Raw genomic sequence first — 16611 nt, 5'->3', positions numbered from 1 at the left:
GTGGGTTTTCTTTTATATTTTGAAGCATTATCCACTTGACTGAGGTTTCGAGTCAATAACAGAACAGGGATAGAGAAAGCTTCTTGCATTTTTGACACATTATTCACTCAACTTCCAAATCCTGCAGTGAGGAAGCTCCAATTAGCCGAAAGTGCTGAGTGCACACCTTTTTTTTTTGAGTCGAAAGAGGTAACAGCTTCCCACCTCAGGCCCATATGGCCCCTACTTCCTGCTGGATAATTACAGGGATCCACAGGATGAGGGGGTGTTACCTGTGTGGCTGAAAGTAAATGCATGCCTAAGTCAAGTTAAGCATTAAGAGAGGATAGGTGTGGCATTGGTTGGGAGTAAAGGCAAACCAACCAGCACATGCACTACATTCAGAAGAGTAACTGGAGATGTTAGTAATAATAATAGCACAAAAAATCTTTTTTACTCCCAATTCAAGGTGTGAGATTGCATTTAATTACAGCTTTAGTCCCCGACCTGGAGAGCCCCATTGATTTTCCTTTAACTCTCACCCCACAGGGGGAGACAAATAGAGAGGCCAGACCTGAGAATACAGACAAAACAAGCTGGGCTCACAGAGGTAAGTCCCAGCGCTCTTTCAGCGGGGCGCTACAGAAACACAAGCCCAAACTGGAGTGGATTTCATGGTGAGAAGAAGCACAATCATGTGTGAAAAGGCCCACTGTGGGTAGCGACATGCAGCAGTTCACATCTGTTTTCAACAATACCAAATGTCTGTGAAGCGAGCAGAATTGCACAGGAAGACAATTGGCCAGGCTACATTTGTGTGTCAATTAATATTTTGTGCGTACTGTATTCACCAGGAAATAAGCAAGCCATATAGAATCTGTATGAATATTTACACATCAAAGTTTTCAATACAACAAGTGAATGGTAGCCAGCAAATAATGCAATAATGTGCCTGGAAACCAAAAAAGCAAGTAATGTGTGAGCAGGTTGAAAAAATAATAAGCAACAAAAACTAAAAATCTGAAAGTAAAGTTCAAAACCAATGAAAAAAATCTTCAAAAACCATTCTTTGAAAACATGGAAGGAAGTGAAAAACTCAACAGAATGTAGATATGATTCATTGAAATAATACGTATCAAACATCTGAGAGGGTCAGACCTGGATGCTGAGCAGAAGGGAGTGGTAGCGAGCTGTCAGCTGGGTGGCGGTCACACTGATGCGACTACTAATGTAGGTTTCCTCCAGAACCTGCTGGGCCAGAGATGAGAGGCCATCGACTTCTCCCTGCCGCGCCAGCACCACCTCAAGATACCCCTGAAAACAAGGATAGAGATAAACAAACCATATTCATTAAATTGATTGAAATCCCTTGAGAAACTTTTATTTAATTGCCTGTTAAAATTTGGAAATAAAGGACTAACATAGATGGAAAAAAAATCTAATTAAAACACCGGTAGATCTGTTTAGGTTTAGTTTTAAAACAGATTCAGAAAATATTGAATCTGTCAGATATTTTGATTCAGACAAAATTTTCCAGGAGAAGAGACCAAGCAGAGAAATGCTGTAGTTTCATTTGGGATGTAAATAAGTTATGTGTAGCAGTGCAAAGTGGCAGATGCTTCATTGCTTTCTCTCTGACAGGGGGAAAAAACTTTGGCGTTTATACTCTAGTGAATGCACCGTGAGTGAGTAAATTGGGAGTCAAGTTTGTGTGGCTGTCAGTCAAAAGGCAAATCTGAATCAAACTCACAACGCCAAAAATTGCTTAGGGATTCATTTAAAGTTATTCCTATTTATATATAGGTCTTACTGATGATCTTTTTCGTTCAGGGTCTAAACCACAAGTGTCAGACTCCAGTCCTCAAGGGTCGGTGTCCTGCAGTTTTTAGATGTGCCACAAGTACAAAACACTGGAATGAAGTGGCTTAATTTCCTCCTCCTTGTGTAGATCAGTTCTCCAGAGCCTTAATGACCTAATTATTCTATTCAGGTGTGGTGCAGCAGAGGCACATCTAAAGGTTGCATGACTGGAATTTGACACCCCTGGTCTAAACTATTCATACTTGGAATATTTTATTAGAATTTATTGTGTTATAAACCAACACAAAGTAGTGAAAAATTATGAAGTGGAGGGGAAAATGATACATGGTGACATATTTTTTTCCTCAAATAGGTTTAAAAAGAGGGATTAGTATTTCATTAATACTCACCCTTTAATTTAATGATTAAAATATGACCTTATCTTCTTAAATTTTTCACAAACTGGAGTTTTAAATAAATTGTCAGAAGATATCTCTTTCTCTCACCTGGAGTTTCTTGAGCTGACTCTGCTTGGTGTTTCTGTCTGACCTTCGGTTGTTTCTGATGCTTGCCAACTTCTCCGTGTCCTCCAGCCACTGAGCCAGGTTCAGGAACCTGTGACCCATTTGCCTCAGTCTCGTCAGCGCAGAGTGCAGCTGGGCCCGCGTCTCCTCCAAGCGGCTCTGGTAGGATGCCCATTCTCGCTTTGCGGTGTCCAGAGCTCGGTCTTCAATCTGCGGGACGCCCCAGGGGATCACTCTCTCTCTGCTGGTCAGCACCGAAGCCAGCAAAGACTGACCCTTTGAGCAGCTTTCCTGCAAGCTCTAGAAAGCAAATATGTATGAATAAACTTTAAGGGAAGGTGTGTTTTTAAAAGTGACCTATTCTTCCTTGAACAGGTTAAGATGGGAAAATGCACAAAATAATCCCTAGATAATGAGATTTTAGTTTGGTCAGTTCTACCTATTTTGAGATCCTTTCATATTGAGCAGTTTTAGGGCCGCGTGTCACTTTAAATACAAATAAGTTATATATTTAAATTCACATGTGAAATTGGCTGTAAACACATTGGACAGTCATACAACTGTACATCTTTGAAAAGCAGAAGTAGAGCCTCCTGCACAACCAGCAAAAATGCAGTAAGTGGTTTCTGGATGATAAGTCAACAACAAAACACTTGTCATTTTCAGCAGCCATTGTACAGCACTTACAGTGGTAAAATCAACAAACCAAATGTTTGTTTGGTTTGTTGCTAGGTAATGGGGCTGGGTTTGTCTGGTGTTGCTAGGTAACAGTGCCCATCAAATGTGAACCAACAATCAGTAGGCTCATTGTCCAGACACCAAAATCATTAACTTATTGCCAAAAAACATCTGGGTGTTTTTTTAAAACTACTTGCGCTGTTTATAGAAGCAGTAGAGACCCAAATGGAAGCATACAAATGAGCAAAATGTGAATTTTGCATAACAAGTCCCTTTTAATGTTCAACTTGCACACACAATGCACTACTTTTAGACAATTACTGACCTGAAGCTGCTGCAGTGTTTTTTCAAGTGTATCCACGTTTCCTTCTGGATGAGACAGCAAAGCCAGAGATGCCTGTTCCTGCTCCAGCCAGTCTTCAAACACATGAAGTCCTCGCTGATATTCCTGATGGACCATAACCAGCTCCTTGGCCTTACTAACAGCATTCTGTAAGGTCACAGATGTTAGACACATCAATGTAAGAACAGGTTTTTCCAACTCCAATGCTCTGCACAACTTGTTTTAAATCTCTAATGTCAAACATATGTGGGAAAAGAATTACAAAATAGGCAAAAATTTGACTCAAATATTCAAATATTTTTAGAGGAGAAATCTAATCTGATGTTGGCGGTAGGTACCTTAGCATTTTCTTTTAGAGCATTGTATCTACTCTGCAGCTGTTGAACCTCCTGCTGAGTTGTGCAATGTTCTGTCATGTTGGAGCCTTTTGTGGCGATGGTCTCCAGAGGACTGCTATGACTCAAAACCTCCTCGTAGAGAAGCTAAAATATAAATACACACAGGTGAAGCAATCATTCAAAAGATTTGAGTATATATTTAAATGCATAAAATCTTTGGGAGGCTAGTCTTTGCATGAAATACCTTTGTTTTTCCCAGGTTGGCAGTTTTATCTCTCATCTCCGAGTACTGTCTGTCTGAGCCGCTCAGAGTTTCTTCCACTCGATCCATCCACTGCACAAACTGCTCCACATCTTCCTGATAGCTGGTCCACTGTGACAGAGAGCCTTCCAGCTGACTGTAAGAGTTAAACACAGCAATGCAGACACATATCAAACTAATAAGTACGAATAAGAACATACAGGAATGCAATGAACTGGATTTTGCTCACCTTTTACACTGAATTGAGGCAGAAAGCAAAGAGTCCCACGAGTCCTTCAGGTCTTGGATCTGTTTGCGAATCACTGGGACTCCCTCAGCTGAAGTGTTCCTCTGGACCGCCTCTCCCCGGGTCAAGAGCATTTTTAGCTGGATTTCCCGCTCCTGGCGGGCAGCAAGTAAGGCCTAGAGATGGAGAACAGACACAGGCAAAATAACTTGCCAAAGTGTACAATATTTCAACATAACATATGAAATATACAATGTTATTTCTGTCTTCAGAAAGTTTCGGTTACAGTACTGGGAGAAACGCATCCATCATGTCTCATCTTACTTCAAGCTGCAACATGCGGTCCTCCAGTATGCCCTTGACCGTAGTTGTGGATTTGCAGGTACTTATGACCCTTTGTGCTTCACACACCCAGTCCTGAAGCTCTTTAAGCCCCTGAGAGAAGAGCTGATGCTCCCCAACGATGCGTTCAATCCTGGAGGCTTTATCCTGCAGATATGAGAGTACAACAATGTAAACACGCTCTTCAAACCCTTTATTGGTTCTGCGAGATCAGAGAATTACAGTCTGTGCACAATCAAAAGTCTCCATCTTGTTCTGTTTGTTTGAAATGAGCCTTGTTTTCGCAAAGAGATGTCTCCAGAGACTCACTCATCCCCCCTCATCATGCAGCAAACACTGAAGTTTACAGTGATACGCTGCATGTTTTGAACATCCAAGAAACTGAAGAATAGGCAAATTGAAAGCTATAATTATTTTTCTGAATTCCTTCTTCCAATGTCTGACAGAGAAGAAGGTATAAAAATAGTAGCTACTCTAGCGAAGCTCCAAGTAAATAAACTCATTCATCATTGCAGGGGTTTTCTCATGGTTGTTGAGTAAGTGGTTTTTGGTCACTGTTATGTTTGCAGCACAATAACTCAAATAAATCACAAGAGTCTGGCCGACGTAATGAAAGCTTCAAAAAGGTCAGGTTCAAAGCAGAAGCGCATTTCACCCCTAGCATTTTAACAGTGAACCAGTGAACTACAAAGCGATGGCCTTTTTATGTCAATGAGGCTTCAGCCTCAAGGGCCTTTAAGAGGTGAGACACATTCATGTCCTCAGGTAAATTTCTTTAGAGACCATTTTTCATAGAAATGCATCAATAACTTTACTGTGGACTGAAAATGGTTAATTTTGAGCCCTGAGTGATGACTGATTGGCTGGAAACTCAAAAGTCCAATATTGTTTCAATCAGTAAACACATCATATTACCAAGTCATTCTCAGTGTTGCTAGACTGTATGGGATTCCACTCAAATTGGCTACTTTTGAACACAACGGGTTGGGAAAACAAAAGGTTTGGGCAGCTTTTCACAACATTTAGTGGGTTTTTATAAAATGCTAGTAGGAAAATTCTATCAAAAATAATTATTATTGTGTGGCAGAAAAGCACAAAACTTGTAAATGTATTAAAATGTCATGTGCATGCATTCACTTTAATGAAATGTCTGGAATCTGTTGAAGATGACATCAGTGATTAATAAAGTTAATCAAGTGTCACTATCTAGTAGTATTGTAAAAGAGAAATCGCAGCACAACTTCATGATTTAAAAAGGACATGGCGTCACAATAAAACCCCAAGTCTCCTCGTGTTCCAAGAGACTTCATGGTTAGAAAAAAATAATGGATATTTGTTTTAAAATAAAGTCAGCGGAAGCACAGAGATGTTAGACAGGACAATGTGTTGAGAAATGTGATCTCATCAGACAGTGAGAAAATGAGAGCAAGCCTTTCAGCAGATAACAGAAAGGCTAAACAGTGATAAGGGACAACAAACTAAAACAGCCATATTACCTGTACTAACCTGTTATATAAGATAGAGTCCAATTATTTCCCCTTTGAAAGATATAGTAAAACCCTATTTTGTCTGTTTTACACACAGTGTGACATCACCCTACCTCCTAAAAAATATTCAATGGCCACCCAAGGCAGTAAGACAAGGAAAAAAACATTGATATTGTTCTTCAATCTTCTTATATTTCAGGTTCTAAAGAGAAATCAGAATTAACCAGAACTGGTATTAGCAGGCTAAAGGTTTACAAAAAGTGTAGCTAGGAACTTGACCAACAAATTTTTGATTGGTGTGTCTAATGTTTTCTCATGCGTCGAGAAAAATCACACATTTCTCCTGCATAGCTGAAGAATAATCCACGATTCAACAGTAAACACACAGAAAAGCATGACTTGACCGACAGCTGTATAGTTGCTACTAGCAGAGCATGAATGATGCAGGGCATGCTGGTGGGTTTGAGTCAGAAAGCTGCAGAGTAGAAGCAGTGTTACCTTGGTTAGGTTGCTGAGGGAAAGGTACTGCGCTGACAGCTGAGATACTCTGTGGACGAAGCCCTTGCCAGCTGCTTGTCCCTCCCAGAGATGATGAGCTTTATCCCTCAACTTGCTGAGCTCTACCTCTCGACTGGCCATCTCCTCCAGCACAGACTTTACAGAGCAAGTGGAGGGTGGGGTAAAAGAGAGATGGAGCAACGTGATGTTAGGAGTGCAAGTTTAAATGTGACAGACAAGAAAGGATAGTCAGTTGTAAGCAATATTAACACAAAAAATGACAGATGTTTTTTTATGACAGAAACATGAGAGCAGGGATGCAGGGTTGAGGGAAAAGAATAAACAAGACCTCGCAGAACGTCAAAATTCAAAAATCAGCATATTTTCCTCCAGATGTTCACTTTTAAATTGAAACACTGTTATTCACTTGGACACCGCAGTGCAGAGCAGGGAAATAATATGAAGGTGGGAGGTATAGTAGCGACAGGATAAAGAGGATTTTGCCAACACAGGTACAAACACCGTAGCCTTCTAGTATTGTATTGTATTGTACTTCAGGTGCTGCGAGGGGGGCAGAAATGTAATTACTGGCGGGGACACACAAAAGGCAACGAAGGGAAGTGCTACAGCGGCAGCAGAACAAATACAAAAATAGCCACAATGATAAGCACAGAGCTTTGAGATGGGCTTGATACATTTTTTCCTATGTTGTCAGGTTTATCTCTTTGATGCTCCATGCCTCTTTTCTGCTCCTGTGTCTGCCAGACACTGTTATCACTCCTAGAAAAAAGGTCTTTTAGCCACGCAGCACTTCAGCTCTGACAGAAAGGGGAATTAATTAGATTTCTGGACTTCTCCTCTGACTATTGTGTCAAGATGCGGCTCTATTTTGATCCACTGGCGCTCAACAAATGTAATTAGGTCCTTCTCTGCTCCCCAAGGATTTCAAATTGGTACTTTAGGGATTCATATCTAATGGAGAGGTAACCATTTATTATCCTACTTAATATTCACTTTGTGTTGTAATGACAGGGTTTGCTTAAATGAAAACAGGAAATGAGAAAATACCAGTGATAGCAGCATGAAAGAGAAATATAAATAGCTCCCTCTCTGTGTAATGCAGTTGAATTAAAAATGCCCTCAAGATATACAAAATTAATTGTTCCAGGAGTGACCATGAAATGATGCAAAACTAAAATATGGCTTCATGAATATCCAAGAACAATTATAACGTTAATGCAATTTTCTGAAAGCGGTAACACCTGAACGAGCATTATTCAAGGGAGCATGTCAAAATGACTTTTGGCTACAAAATACCTGCAGTTTGCTGAGCTCGTGTTTCTTGGTTGGAAGGTCGTGGAGTCGGGCGCTGCTCTCCTGGACTCTGGACTCTGTGCTGTTGAGCCAGTCCTGCAGAGGTTCTGCACTGGCTTCAAACTCCGTCATCTGGGACTGAAGGTTCTGGAAATGTAACACAAACACAGGCATGACTCGCAACACTAAATATATTAATTATTCTGCATTTTGTTGCAATTTTCTGTGCTAGATTAGCACAGTGGTGCATGATTGTGAAGTAGCAGAAATGGGATACATATTTTCAGAATCTTCAGCAAGTATAACTAAAAAGTGTGGCGTGCATTTGCATTCAGCTGCTTTCAGTGTAACACCTTTCCATTAGAAGTCCCCAAATTTGAATATTGTGGTTTGTTAGAAAACATTTGTAAACAAACAGCATCAGGAAGACCAAGAAACACAGCAGGCAGGTCAAGGAAAATGGTGTGGAGAAGTGTAAACTGATTTCAAGTCATACAACAAAACCCAAAATTTGAGCATTTATCAGAGCACTGTTAAATTTGAAAATGAAAATGTTTTCTGCACAATTTCAAAACTACCTGATCAGCTAAACTGACAGTGAAGAAAAAGACAACATTTATTTCAAAAGGTAGCCAAGAGAACCAGTGCAATTCTGGAGGAACTGCAGAGATCAACCCTTCCAAATCGAATGTATCAGCGTCAATCCAGCCAATTTTGCAGCACCATATTTCCGCCACACTTTGCGCTATCTGAAAAATTCCAACGGTTTCTGAAAGAAACATTTTGCTTTCCAGCCAAAATTGGGTTATTACAGTAATTTTACTCCCGCCATCGCAGGAAGTGAAATTATTGTAAGGGGCACTCTTTTAATAGACGGTAAATTACAAAAATAACTTGCTAGATAGTGAAAGTTCCCAGTTGTTATGGACAAATGGGCAAATATATTTACTGACAGGACATATAAAGAACTGCGCACAATTAAAATAAGCAAAAAATATCCAGGCAGAGATTTGAAACTTAGGTCAGAAAGGGTTAAAGTATATTCATGAGCTGGAATGAATATACTTTATTCATTCCAGTATATTCACAGCTAAGTCTAATGGAGAGTCTGTGGGACAACTTGAAAATTGTTGTTCAAGACTCTCTCTGTGTAATCTGGCTGAGTCTGAGTTAGCTTGGTGAGAAGAAAAGTAAAAAAATGGGTCTTCAAATGTGCAAAGCTGTAGAGAAAAACCCCAACACACAAGTAGCTATATTTGCAGTAAAAGGTTGATATACAAAGCATTGACCAAGGGGGTTGAATACTAATGCAAACAACAATTATCACATTTTTATTGTAAATAATCTTGAAAACTCTTATGCGCTATTTGTGTTGTTCTATCACATAAAATCCTCTTAAAAAACACAAATAAAAGGTGGGTCAAGTATTTTAGCTTCAGTACAATAAAAAAATTTGTTATTTCACAAAACTTTGAGTTAGTACATCTTGTGAATCTTAGTAAATGGGCACTGATGATCTGGACTCACTTCAATGAAGCAAGGCATTTTCTTTTATTGAAGTCTTTAGCTAAGCAAACGGCATCCAAATGAAACCAACCTCGAGAGCATCTTCCCTCATTTGCAGGTTGTTCATCAGACTCTTCCAGTCTTCCCGGGCGTTAACCACCTTGGCCTTGATCCCCTCCACTCTATCTTTGGACACGACGGCCATCAGGAGCTCCCCGCTGGCTCCTACTGTACTCAGTCTGGCCTGGCCGTTGTCCCTGTCACTCAAGTACTCCTGAAGGGACGCACAAACAAAGACAAAGGAGCTGTCACTGTTTACACAAAAGGATGAGGGCGTGTAAGTGAACAAAAAGGACAATGATAACTTATTGTATGTATATATTTCCTGATATTTAAGACATTACTAATTCTCCTTGCATCAGCCCAGGGATGCTATCAGAGACAAGGAAAGTCAGTGAACCTGAAACATGTTGGTTTCTTACATAGCTACCCACTGACAATGTACACGCATACAAAGGCACACACGCAGCCTCCGCACACACCCCTCCCTCGTAGCCGAGCTGATGACAGTAGCGCAGCAGGGACCACTCCACCATCTGTGCAGTCAGCACATCGCTTACAGAGACTACGGCTCCAGCCTCTTCAAACACGGGCTCGGAAAGTCTTTATCTCTTTATCGCTCCCTTTCTTTGTTTTGTCTGCCTGCTCAACATTCATTTACCGTCTTCCACACTTACCGCCATTCTCTGCCAGCTAGTGTAACTGTACAACACCAATTAAGCATGACACAGTGGATGCCCTCGCCCCTCCCACGCCGACCCTCCTGGAGGTCAGCCATGTGGAAACATTGTTCCACATTCCTCACCAAGTCAATAATAAATAAAACATGATTGATTCAGTATTCCTCTATCCACCATATTCTTCCTTAAAGCTGCACGAAAACCTTCTAAAGTACTTCTTTAGATATTCAGGAGGCCGAAAATAATCTTTTAAAGGTGCCCCTTTGCTGTGTTGATAGTCTGAGACAATGTGCCTGCTAATTAAATAACTCCTGCATCACAACCAGTCGCTGAACAAAAACAAAACATCTCAAAGAGGTAATATCGAGTCCTTACTGTCTTCAAACAAGAGCTCAGCAGAAATAGAAACCTCACTTCTTTGATGCTTTTGTGTTTAACGGACTGAGCGGTAATTAACTGTCAGGTTGCAGAGATGTGGAGGTGACCACCTTATCTGATAAGCACCTGAGTCTGAGCCAGAACCATGGAGGCTTCCAAAATCTCACACAAAGACAAAAATATAATTACAATGGCAAAGAGATCTGCTGTAGCTTTCCTTCATCTCTTTTTAGACCATTTCTAACTATTTGCAGCTAATGCAGGTCCCACAAGTTCAATAAACCCACAAGAGGCCAGTTTAAAGTTAAGATATTCAAACAGTCATCTCGTGAGGAAACTCCTATTGAAAGTGGATTGATTACACATTTATTACATCATTATTCTTCTCTTTGTAGATGTTAAAGCAGCCACTCTGTGAGAAAGAGAATAAAACACAGCGCTAGTTCATGCCTGGCAGCGATGCATTTACTGGGTTGTCAAAGTTTCTGATCTTCTCTAAAGACTGGAGAAAAACACTAGCAGCTTTTAAATTTAATGCAGCCAGATACCACAATGTTTGGTTAACTTTTATATCAATAGATATTAAGTGAAAGCATCATTGCTTCACTCAAGCTGATTGCTAGTTCATTGCAATAATACCAAATGGTAATGTTCTCTTTAAGCTCTAAGATGTAATGCTAGTAATTTCTGTCCTGCAGTCTGCCAGCATTAAACAGGTTGTTGAATATTTAAATAATCAAATATGCATAATTCATTTCAAATAAGTAGCAACAGTCTCTTTCTGTTCTGACTGTGATCAACTGCTTTTATTGCTTTTTTGAGGTCCTCCATGTTAAACTTATCACTTTTACAAAATGCAGACAAGAAAAAAACAAATAAGTAAATAATTTGAACAAAGTGATACATTTATATTTTGTACGCACGAGTTAGTGGCAATAGAGTACACATATTCTCAAGAAAATACTGCAGTATTTCCTGATTTGCTTACTTGGATTCTCTGCAGAGCAGTGGAGACCTCTGTGACAGTCTGTGGCACATCAAAGCATTTGGCGGTACTGATTTTGGCATTGACCAGCCACTGTTGGAAATCTCTCAGCGCTGCACGGAACCTCTGCTCCAACAGGCGCTCCTTATTTTGACACTCCCTGGATGCACGGAGGCTGAGACTGAGAGGAAAAGAAAAAGATCCTTAATCTGTTGCTCGTAGGCTGCAATCTCCATGGGAAACGAACAAAAAAAAAAAAAAGAAAGCTAAACTCAGAGAACTTGCCGTTTACCTCCTACATGTCTCTCAAAATATAGACTGTGTGTGTACCTTTCATATTATTCTAACTATATATAAGACAAGCATGTGATCGGTTGTGAGAAACATCCAGGTGGAGAAAATGGCAAAGTGGGTGAAGTGGAATGAATGAGCGCTGGGGCAAAGAGGGGAATACTGTATGGGGGATGGTGGAAAAGGGGCACCACATGGGAGGGGGGGGGGGGGTGAGAGGCAACATATGACAGGGGCAAGAGTTCACAGGGGTGACATGATGGGGAGAATGAAGCATGACAGCCTGCTTCTGTAAGAAAACGTGTGAGATGGAGGAGGATACGCTGAGAGGTGAGAAAAAAGAACTTATAACAGCTTGAGGGTTTTTTTAGTCTATTGTTCATTTCTTACCGCACCAATACTGATAAAAAAAAACACAAACAAAAAACAACAAAACAGTAATCACACTTTAAATGTCATGCATAGGATGCCTTTTTGTATATAAATAAGTCATTTTAAAACTTGTGTTGAATAAAAGGGCTTCAAGAAAGAGAAAGATAATTTTAATATGAACAGTGAACCATTCTGCTTTTAAGTCCAACAAGTTCATTATGTTGCCTTAACGCCTGTAATACCTTGGAAGTGTCCGAGTCATCAGGATGTGTTAAATTTAAACATTTTGAGAATTTACGCAAGACAGTTTTTTGTTTCAAGCAATAAAATCTAATTGAGACACAGGGAATAAATTGTTTAGAATAAAGAACAATACCAATACCTTCAAATAGACTAAGCTTTATTTTCAAAACAAATGACAAAAATGTTTTGCAAGTGAAACAAATGTTGTTTCACTCGCTTTAATATCTGACAGTCTTTCTATTCTAGCTATACCTTCTAAGCTAATGAGTTTTTAAAATAAAGGTGCTATCACAATGTTTTCCATGTTCTAATGTTACAATTGTCGAAATATCAAACTCTATCAGATCTATAAAGTATGAGTGTCCATTTTGAGGCACTCTACCTTTTGTGTATTGGGTGGAAAATCTTCAATGTTCGACTGCTTAAGGACAGAATAGTTTATTTTTGCCTTGACATCATCAAGGATGCACTTAGGGCTCCCAAGTAGTCAGAGAATCGGTGCAAAGTAGGTGAGAGATTCTCAGTAATAATTGCAGACAGAACACCTGCACATCTGCACAGTGTTGCATGTGCAGATACTGGGGAGTTTGCTGCAATATTTTTGGTAGAATATTGCAGCAATATTGCATTGAGTCCCTAATAATCAGAGTTGTTATAATCATTTCACAGTTTTCTCCATAATGTCCCAAAAAATTCAGTGAGCGACTGACTTACCTGATTACAAACTCTGATCAAATGTGTTAGGATGGAGTGCTTGAGCGTTACATCCTTCACATAGCATATGCTTCTACACTAATTAAATGCAACACGGATGTTCAATAGTGCAATAAGAATAAAGGGTTGTTTCAGTTCAATGGATTCCTGGTTGTACAAGTACACAAATGCTCAGTGGAAGCAGAAATATGTCTAAAGATCCTTTTTTTAAAAACATTTTCAGAGCATAAGAGACACCAAATGAAAAAAACTAACATCAAGTGGATCAAACATGCAAATAAAAGGACGGAACCAATGAAACGATGTAAAATTTTGTTTTTATCCACAACTTGGTTAAAAACAAGGTAATTTTATCTCCACTACATTATTTGATCAGTCTCATTTTGCTTTGTAATGTATCAGTAATTTTTACTATTTATTTCTTATTTTCCCATCAACTGTTTTCAAAGTAAAACATAAAAGCAAGGTTCATATATCGTACATTTAAAGCTGCAAACTTAATCCTGAGTCCCTTTGTCAGAATTAATTATTCTTGTGGAGAAAACTTTTCGACATAAACAAGGAAATTTACAAACTAAAAGAAGATACTAAGAAACTGTTACCTTTATTTAGTAAGTTGCATTTGGGGACTATCTTAAAATCAACTTTAATTCTTAGATAGAAAGCCTCTGACTAAAAAAAAGTAAATAAGCAAGTTTTGATTGTGAATTGTCTTTATTTAAAAAGACCTTTCTTGGTTTTGAACCCATAAAATCTAATAAATTGGCTAAAAAACTGATAAGGTCACTGTTTATTGTCCGAGTGATTCATTTTAGACTAACTTGCTGTAATATGAGCTAAAAAAACTAAACAAAAAACAAAAAAATCCAAGTAAACTTTTTGTACAAGTCTGTACCATTGTTAAACAGAGAGCCATAAATAACATGATAAAACAGTATTGCCTTTTTTAACCTAATTCATTGATAGGAATGGTGAGTTGTGCTGTTTAATTCAGGTTGCAAACAATGATGTGCAGGACAACAAAACAAGGAAAAAGAAGAAATCACTGAATTTCTGCAGATTGAAGTGGCTTAAAAGGGAGGGGATGAACTGAAGAGGTGGGCAGCTGTTTAACCAGACAGAAGTGTCCAAAGGGAGACATAAAAAAAACAAAAGCCAAACATCTAAATGGTCACAGACACAACCTTGAGTTTTAATAGTGTGATGGAGACTTGAAAGGCTCAGACAGTGGGGATGGTTTGTGTAAAAGAGGCATTTTATTTATGCTGTGACAGACAAAATCTGGCATGTTCTATGAAATGGAGGGTAGATTACTCTTCCCCCTTCCCAAAGGACTCGTCTCTTTCTCTGTTCACTCTTCTTTTCAGAGCTTAATTTAGGACAGGTGCAAAAAGTGCACAGGCCAAGTCAGTGTCAGGTTGACAAGCAAGGTAATTAGGAAAAGCTGCTTCTTTGCCAATCAGCACTCAAAATCACATAGCTCAAAGCATGTTGACCTCACTCTATTTTTTGTTATAAATGACAAAACATATACACATTTCTGTGGATTTTTTTTCTCGTCATCAATAGTATTAGTGTGTTTTTATGAAGAACTGTGCGCATGCGTCCTCCTTTGCATGAACAGTTGTATTTTGACAAGGCATTGAATGGTGTGTTCACACAGAAGGCCTCTGCAAACAGGCTCACTTGTGGCTTCAAAGCAGGCAATTACAGAATGGTAACTAAACTAAAACATGCCTGTTCTATTCTCCCCCAAAAATACCCAAACAAAATTGACACAATTGAACAAAGGTGAACAAGATGATAATATGTCACTTAGAGAAATGAGCCTCTGCTGCTTCTTTTATCTTGCATAAGTGATCACACGTCTTTGTGATGACCATGTGGACAAATTAATATCATAAGCAAAACGGGGACGATTTTTGGAAAACTATTACCGATGACGTTCATCTGCTACGCTAGAACCACCATGCATTCAGTTAATTCTTTAACATGGGACATGTGGATCCAGTAACAAAGAAATCATATGTTTTTATATATAAAATTGGTTGCAAATGACAGTGCTGCTACCTGTGGGTTAACAAAGAGAACAGAAAATAGTGTCACTGCTAAAACTAATCTGTACTTGATGTTTAAATGCAAGCTATCATTAGCAATGTAACAAAGCTAGCCTAGTCAGAAAGCTAGAACAGTAGTCTCAATAAAGATTAAGACAATCTTCAATGACATATGATGGCCCGTTTGCTAATTGAGGATCCACAGGATGCTGTGTGCTTAGAGATGGAGGTTGGGCAGGAGAACCACTAGAGTTTATGTGCTGCTTACATGAAACAACATGCAAGTAGCACCAAAACCCCTTTTTGCCCTTGTTTTACCCTGAGATACCATGATGGGTTATTTACAGTTTTAAATACAGCCTGAATATCCACCATTAAGAGATTGCTGTGCTTTTGTTTTTGACTGATTCCAGAAAAATTCTGTACAAATCTGGCCATATGAGCGAGCTAATAGCTACCATCCTTCTGTCCTGAACACCAGTTAGTGGTCCTGCTGTGGTACATTTATCCTGATGCTATGATGTCAAAGTAATGGAGACTACCAAAACCCGCCCACCTGTTACAACAGTTGGTTACCATGGAGACCAAGCACAGGACGGCAAACAGAGATTGCTAAACAAGAAGTAGGCAAGTAACCATGCTGTTTCAGAGTCGAGTACATAAAACATGTAATGCTTCCCCCCTAGTTTCTAAAACTCATCCTCCAAACAACAAAAACAAAAAATACTGGAGATTTACAGCCACATAATTAGCGTATTTTCAGAAGAGGTCAGATAATTAAAAGCAACGATAGCCACGTACATAAAAAACCTATTATGCTACTTGTAAACTTGGTTAATTTGTCAAAACAAACAAGCTAATTTTAATGAAACTTGATGGAAAGCAGAAAGCCAATACACTTTAAATAGGATGGGGATCATTCTTCTCAAAAATAAAAGTAGAATACTATTACCAAAGCATCCCAAATAAGTAAATGTGTTTGTACAATATATTCAAAAAGCATTTGTTTTTTTTCACTTAATTCCCAACTATCATCCTGTTGAGACTCACTTCTAATTTTCAGTATTTTCCAACGAGTCATTATCAGGAAAATAAATAAAGAACAAAACAAAGCTGGTAAAATGAAACGCAATGTTGAGATCACTGGAATTATGATGATATGATATTAGAAAAACAAACTCACGCTGATCAATACACAACAAATATAATTGTCAAATACAGCAATATTGTGGTTTTCTATTTCTCTTCTATTTTGTTTCCACCACAACTTGAGCTTGAGCTTCAGAATCTTGCTCACTAAGATCTATACCAGATGTGTTCATAAAAGTCAGCCAAAGTCGATACAACTGGCCAAATACAGTATGTGATGGGCAAAAAAAGTTTAAATGCATCAGACCTGATATCCCAGTATCTTTGCAACTGGGATATCACAAACATTTAAATTGTGATGCTAACTTTATCATCAGTTCTCTATTGCATATTACTGATGAATTTTTCTGATGCTTTTACGGCATAGCATGGGAAACCCTCTTCT

The 16611-nt window shown here is 38.9% G+C and overlaps 1 protein-coding gene across 9 annotated transcripts in view; it reads right to left on the bottom strand.

Annotated features, from left to right (window-relative positions):
- LOC102226915 (nesprin-1-like) overlaps positions 1–16611 on the bottom strand; it is a 145690-nt gene that overhangs the window by 65789 nt on the left and 63290 nt on the right. For 8 of the 9 annotated variants that reach the window (XM_023347782.1, XM_023347788.1, XM_023347785.1 and 5 more), the window contains 11 exons: positions 11404–11581; positions 9389–9571; positions 7795–7938; positions 6478–6633; positions 4475–4639; positions 4154–4326; positions 3907–4060; positions 3663–3806; positions 3307–3471; positions 2286–2603; positions 1138–1293 (listed from right to left, as the gene is read on the bottom strand). In XM_023347782.1, coding sequence (XP_023203550.1) covers positions 1138–1293; positions 2286–2603; positions 3307–3471; positions 3663–3806; positions 3907–4060; positions 4154–4326; positions 4475–4639; positions 6478–6633; positions 7795–7938; positions 9389–9571; positions 11404–11581 — 1936 coding nt within the window. The remainder of the gene's footprint in view (positions 1–1137; positions 1294–2285; positions 2604–3306; positions 3472–3662; positions 3807–3906; positions 4061–4153; positions 4327–4474; positions 4640–6477; positions 6634–7794; positions 7939–9388; positions 9572–11403; positions 11582–16611) is intronic. The other variant, XM_023347787.1, reaches the window with a different exon arrangement.

The sequence above is a fragment of the Xiphophorus maculatus genome, chromosome 15, assembly GCF_002775205.1.
Source record: "Xiphophorus maculatus strain JP 163 A chromosome 15, X_maculatus-5.0-male, whole genome shotgun sequence".
In the NCBI taxonomy this organism is placed as follows: domain Eukaryota; kingdom Metazoa; phylum Chordata; class Actinopteri; order Cyprinodontiformes; family Poeciliidae; genus Xiphophorus; species Xiphophorus maculatus.
The sequence above is the reverse complement of the archived record's forward strand: the minus strand, read 5'-3'. Positions and strand labels throughout refer to the sequence as shown.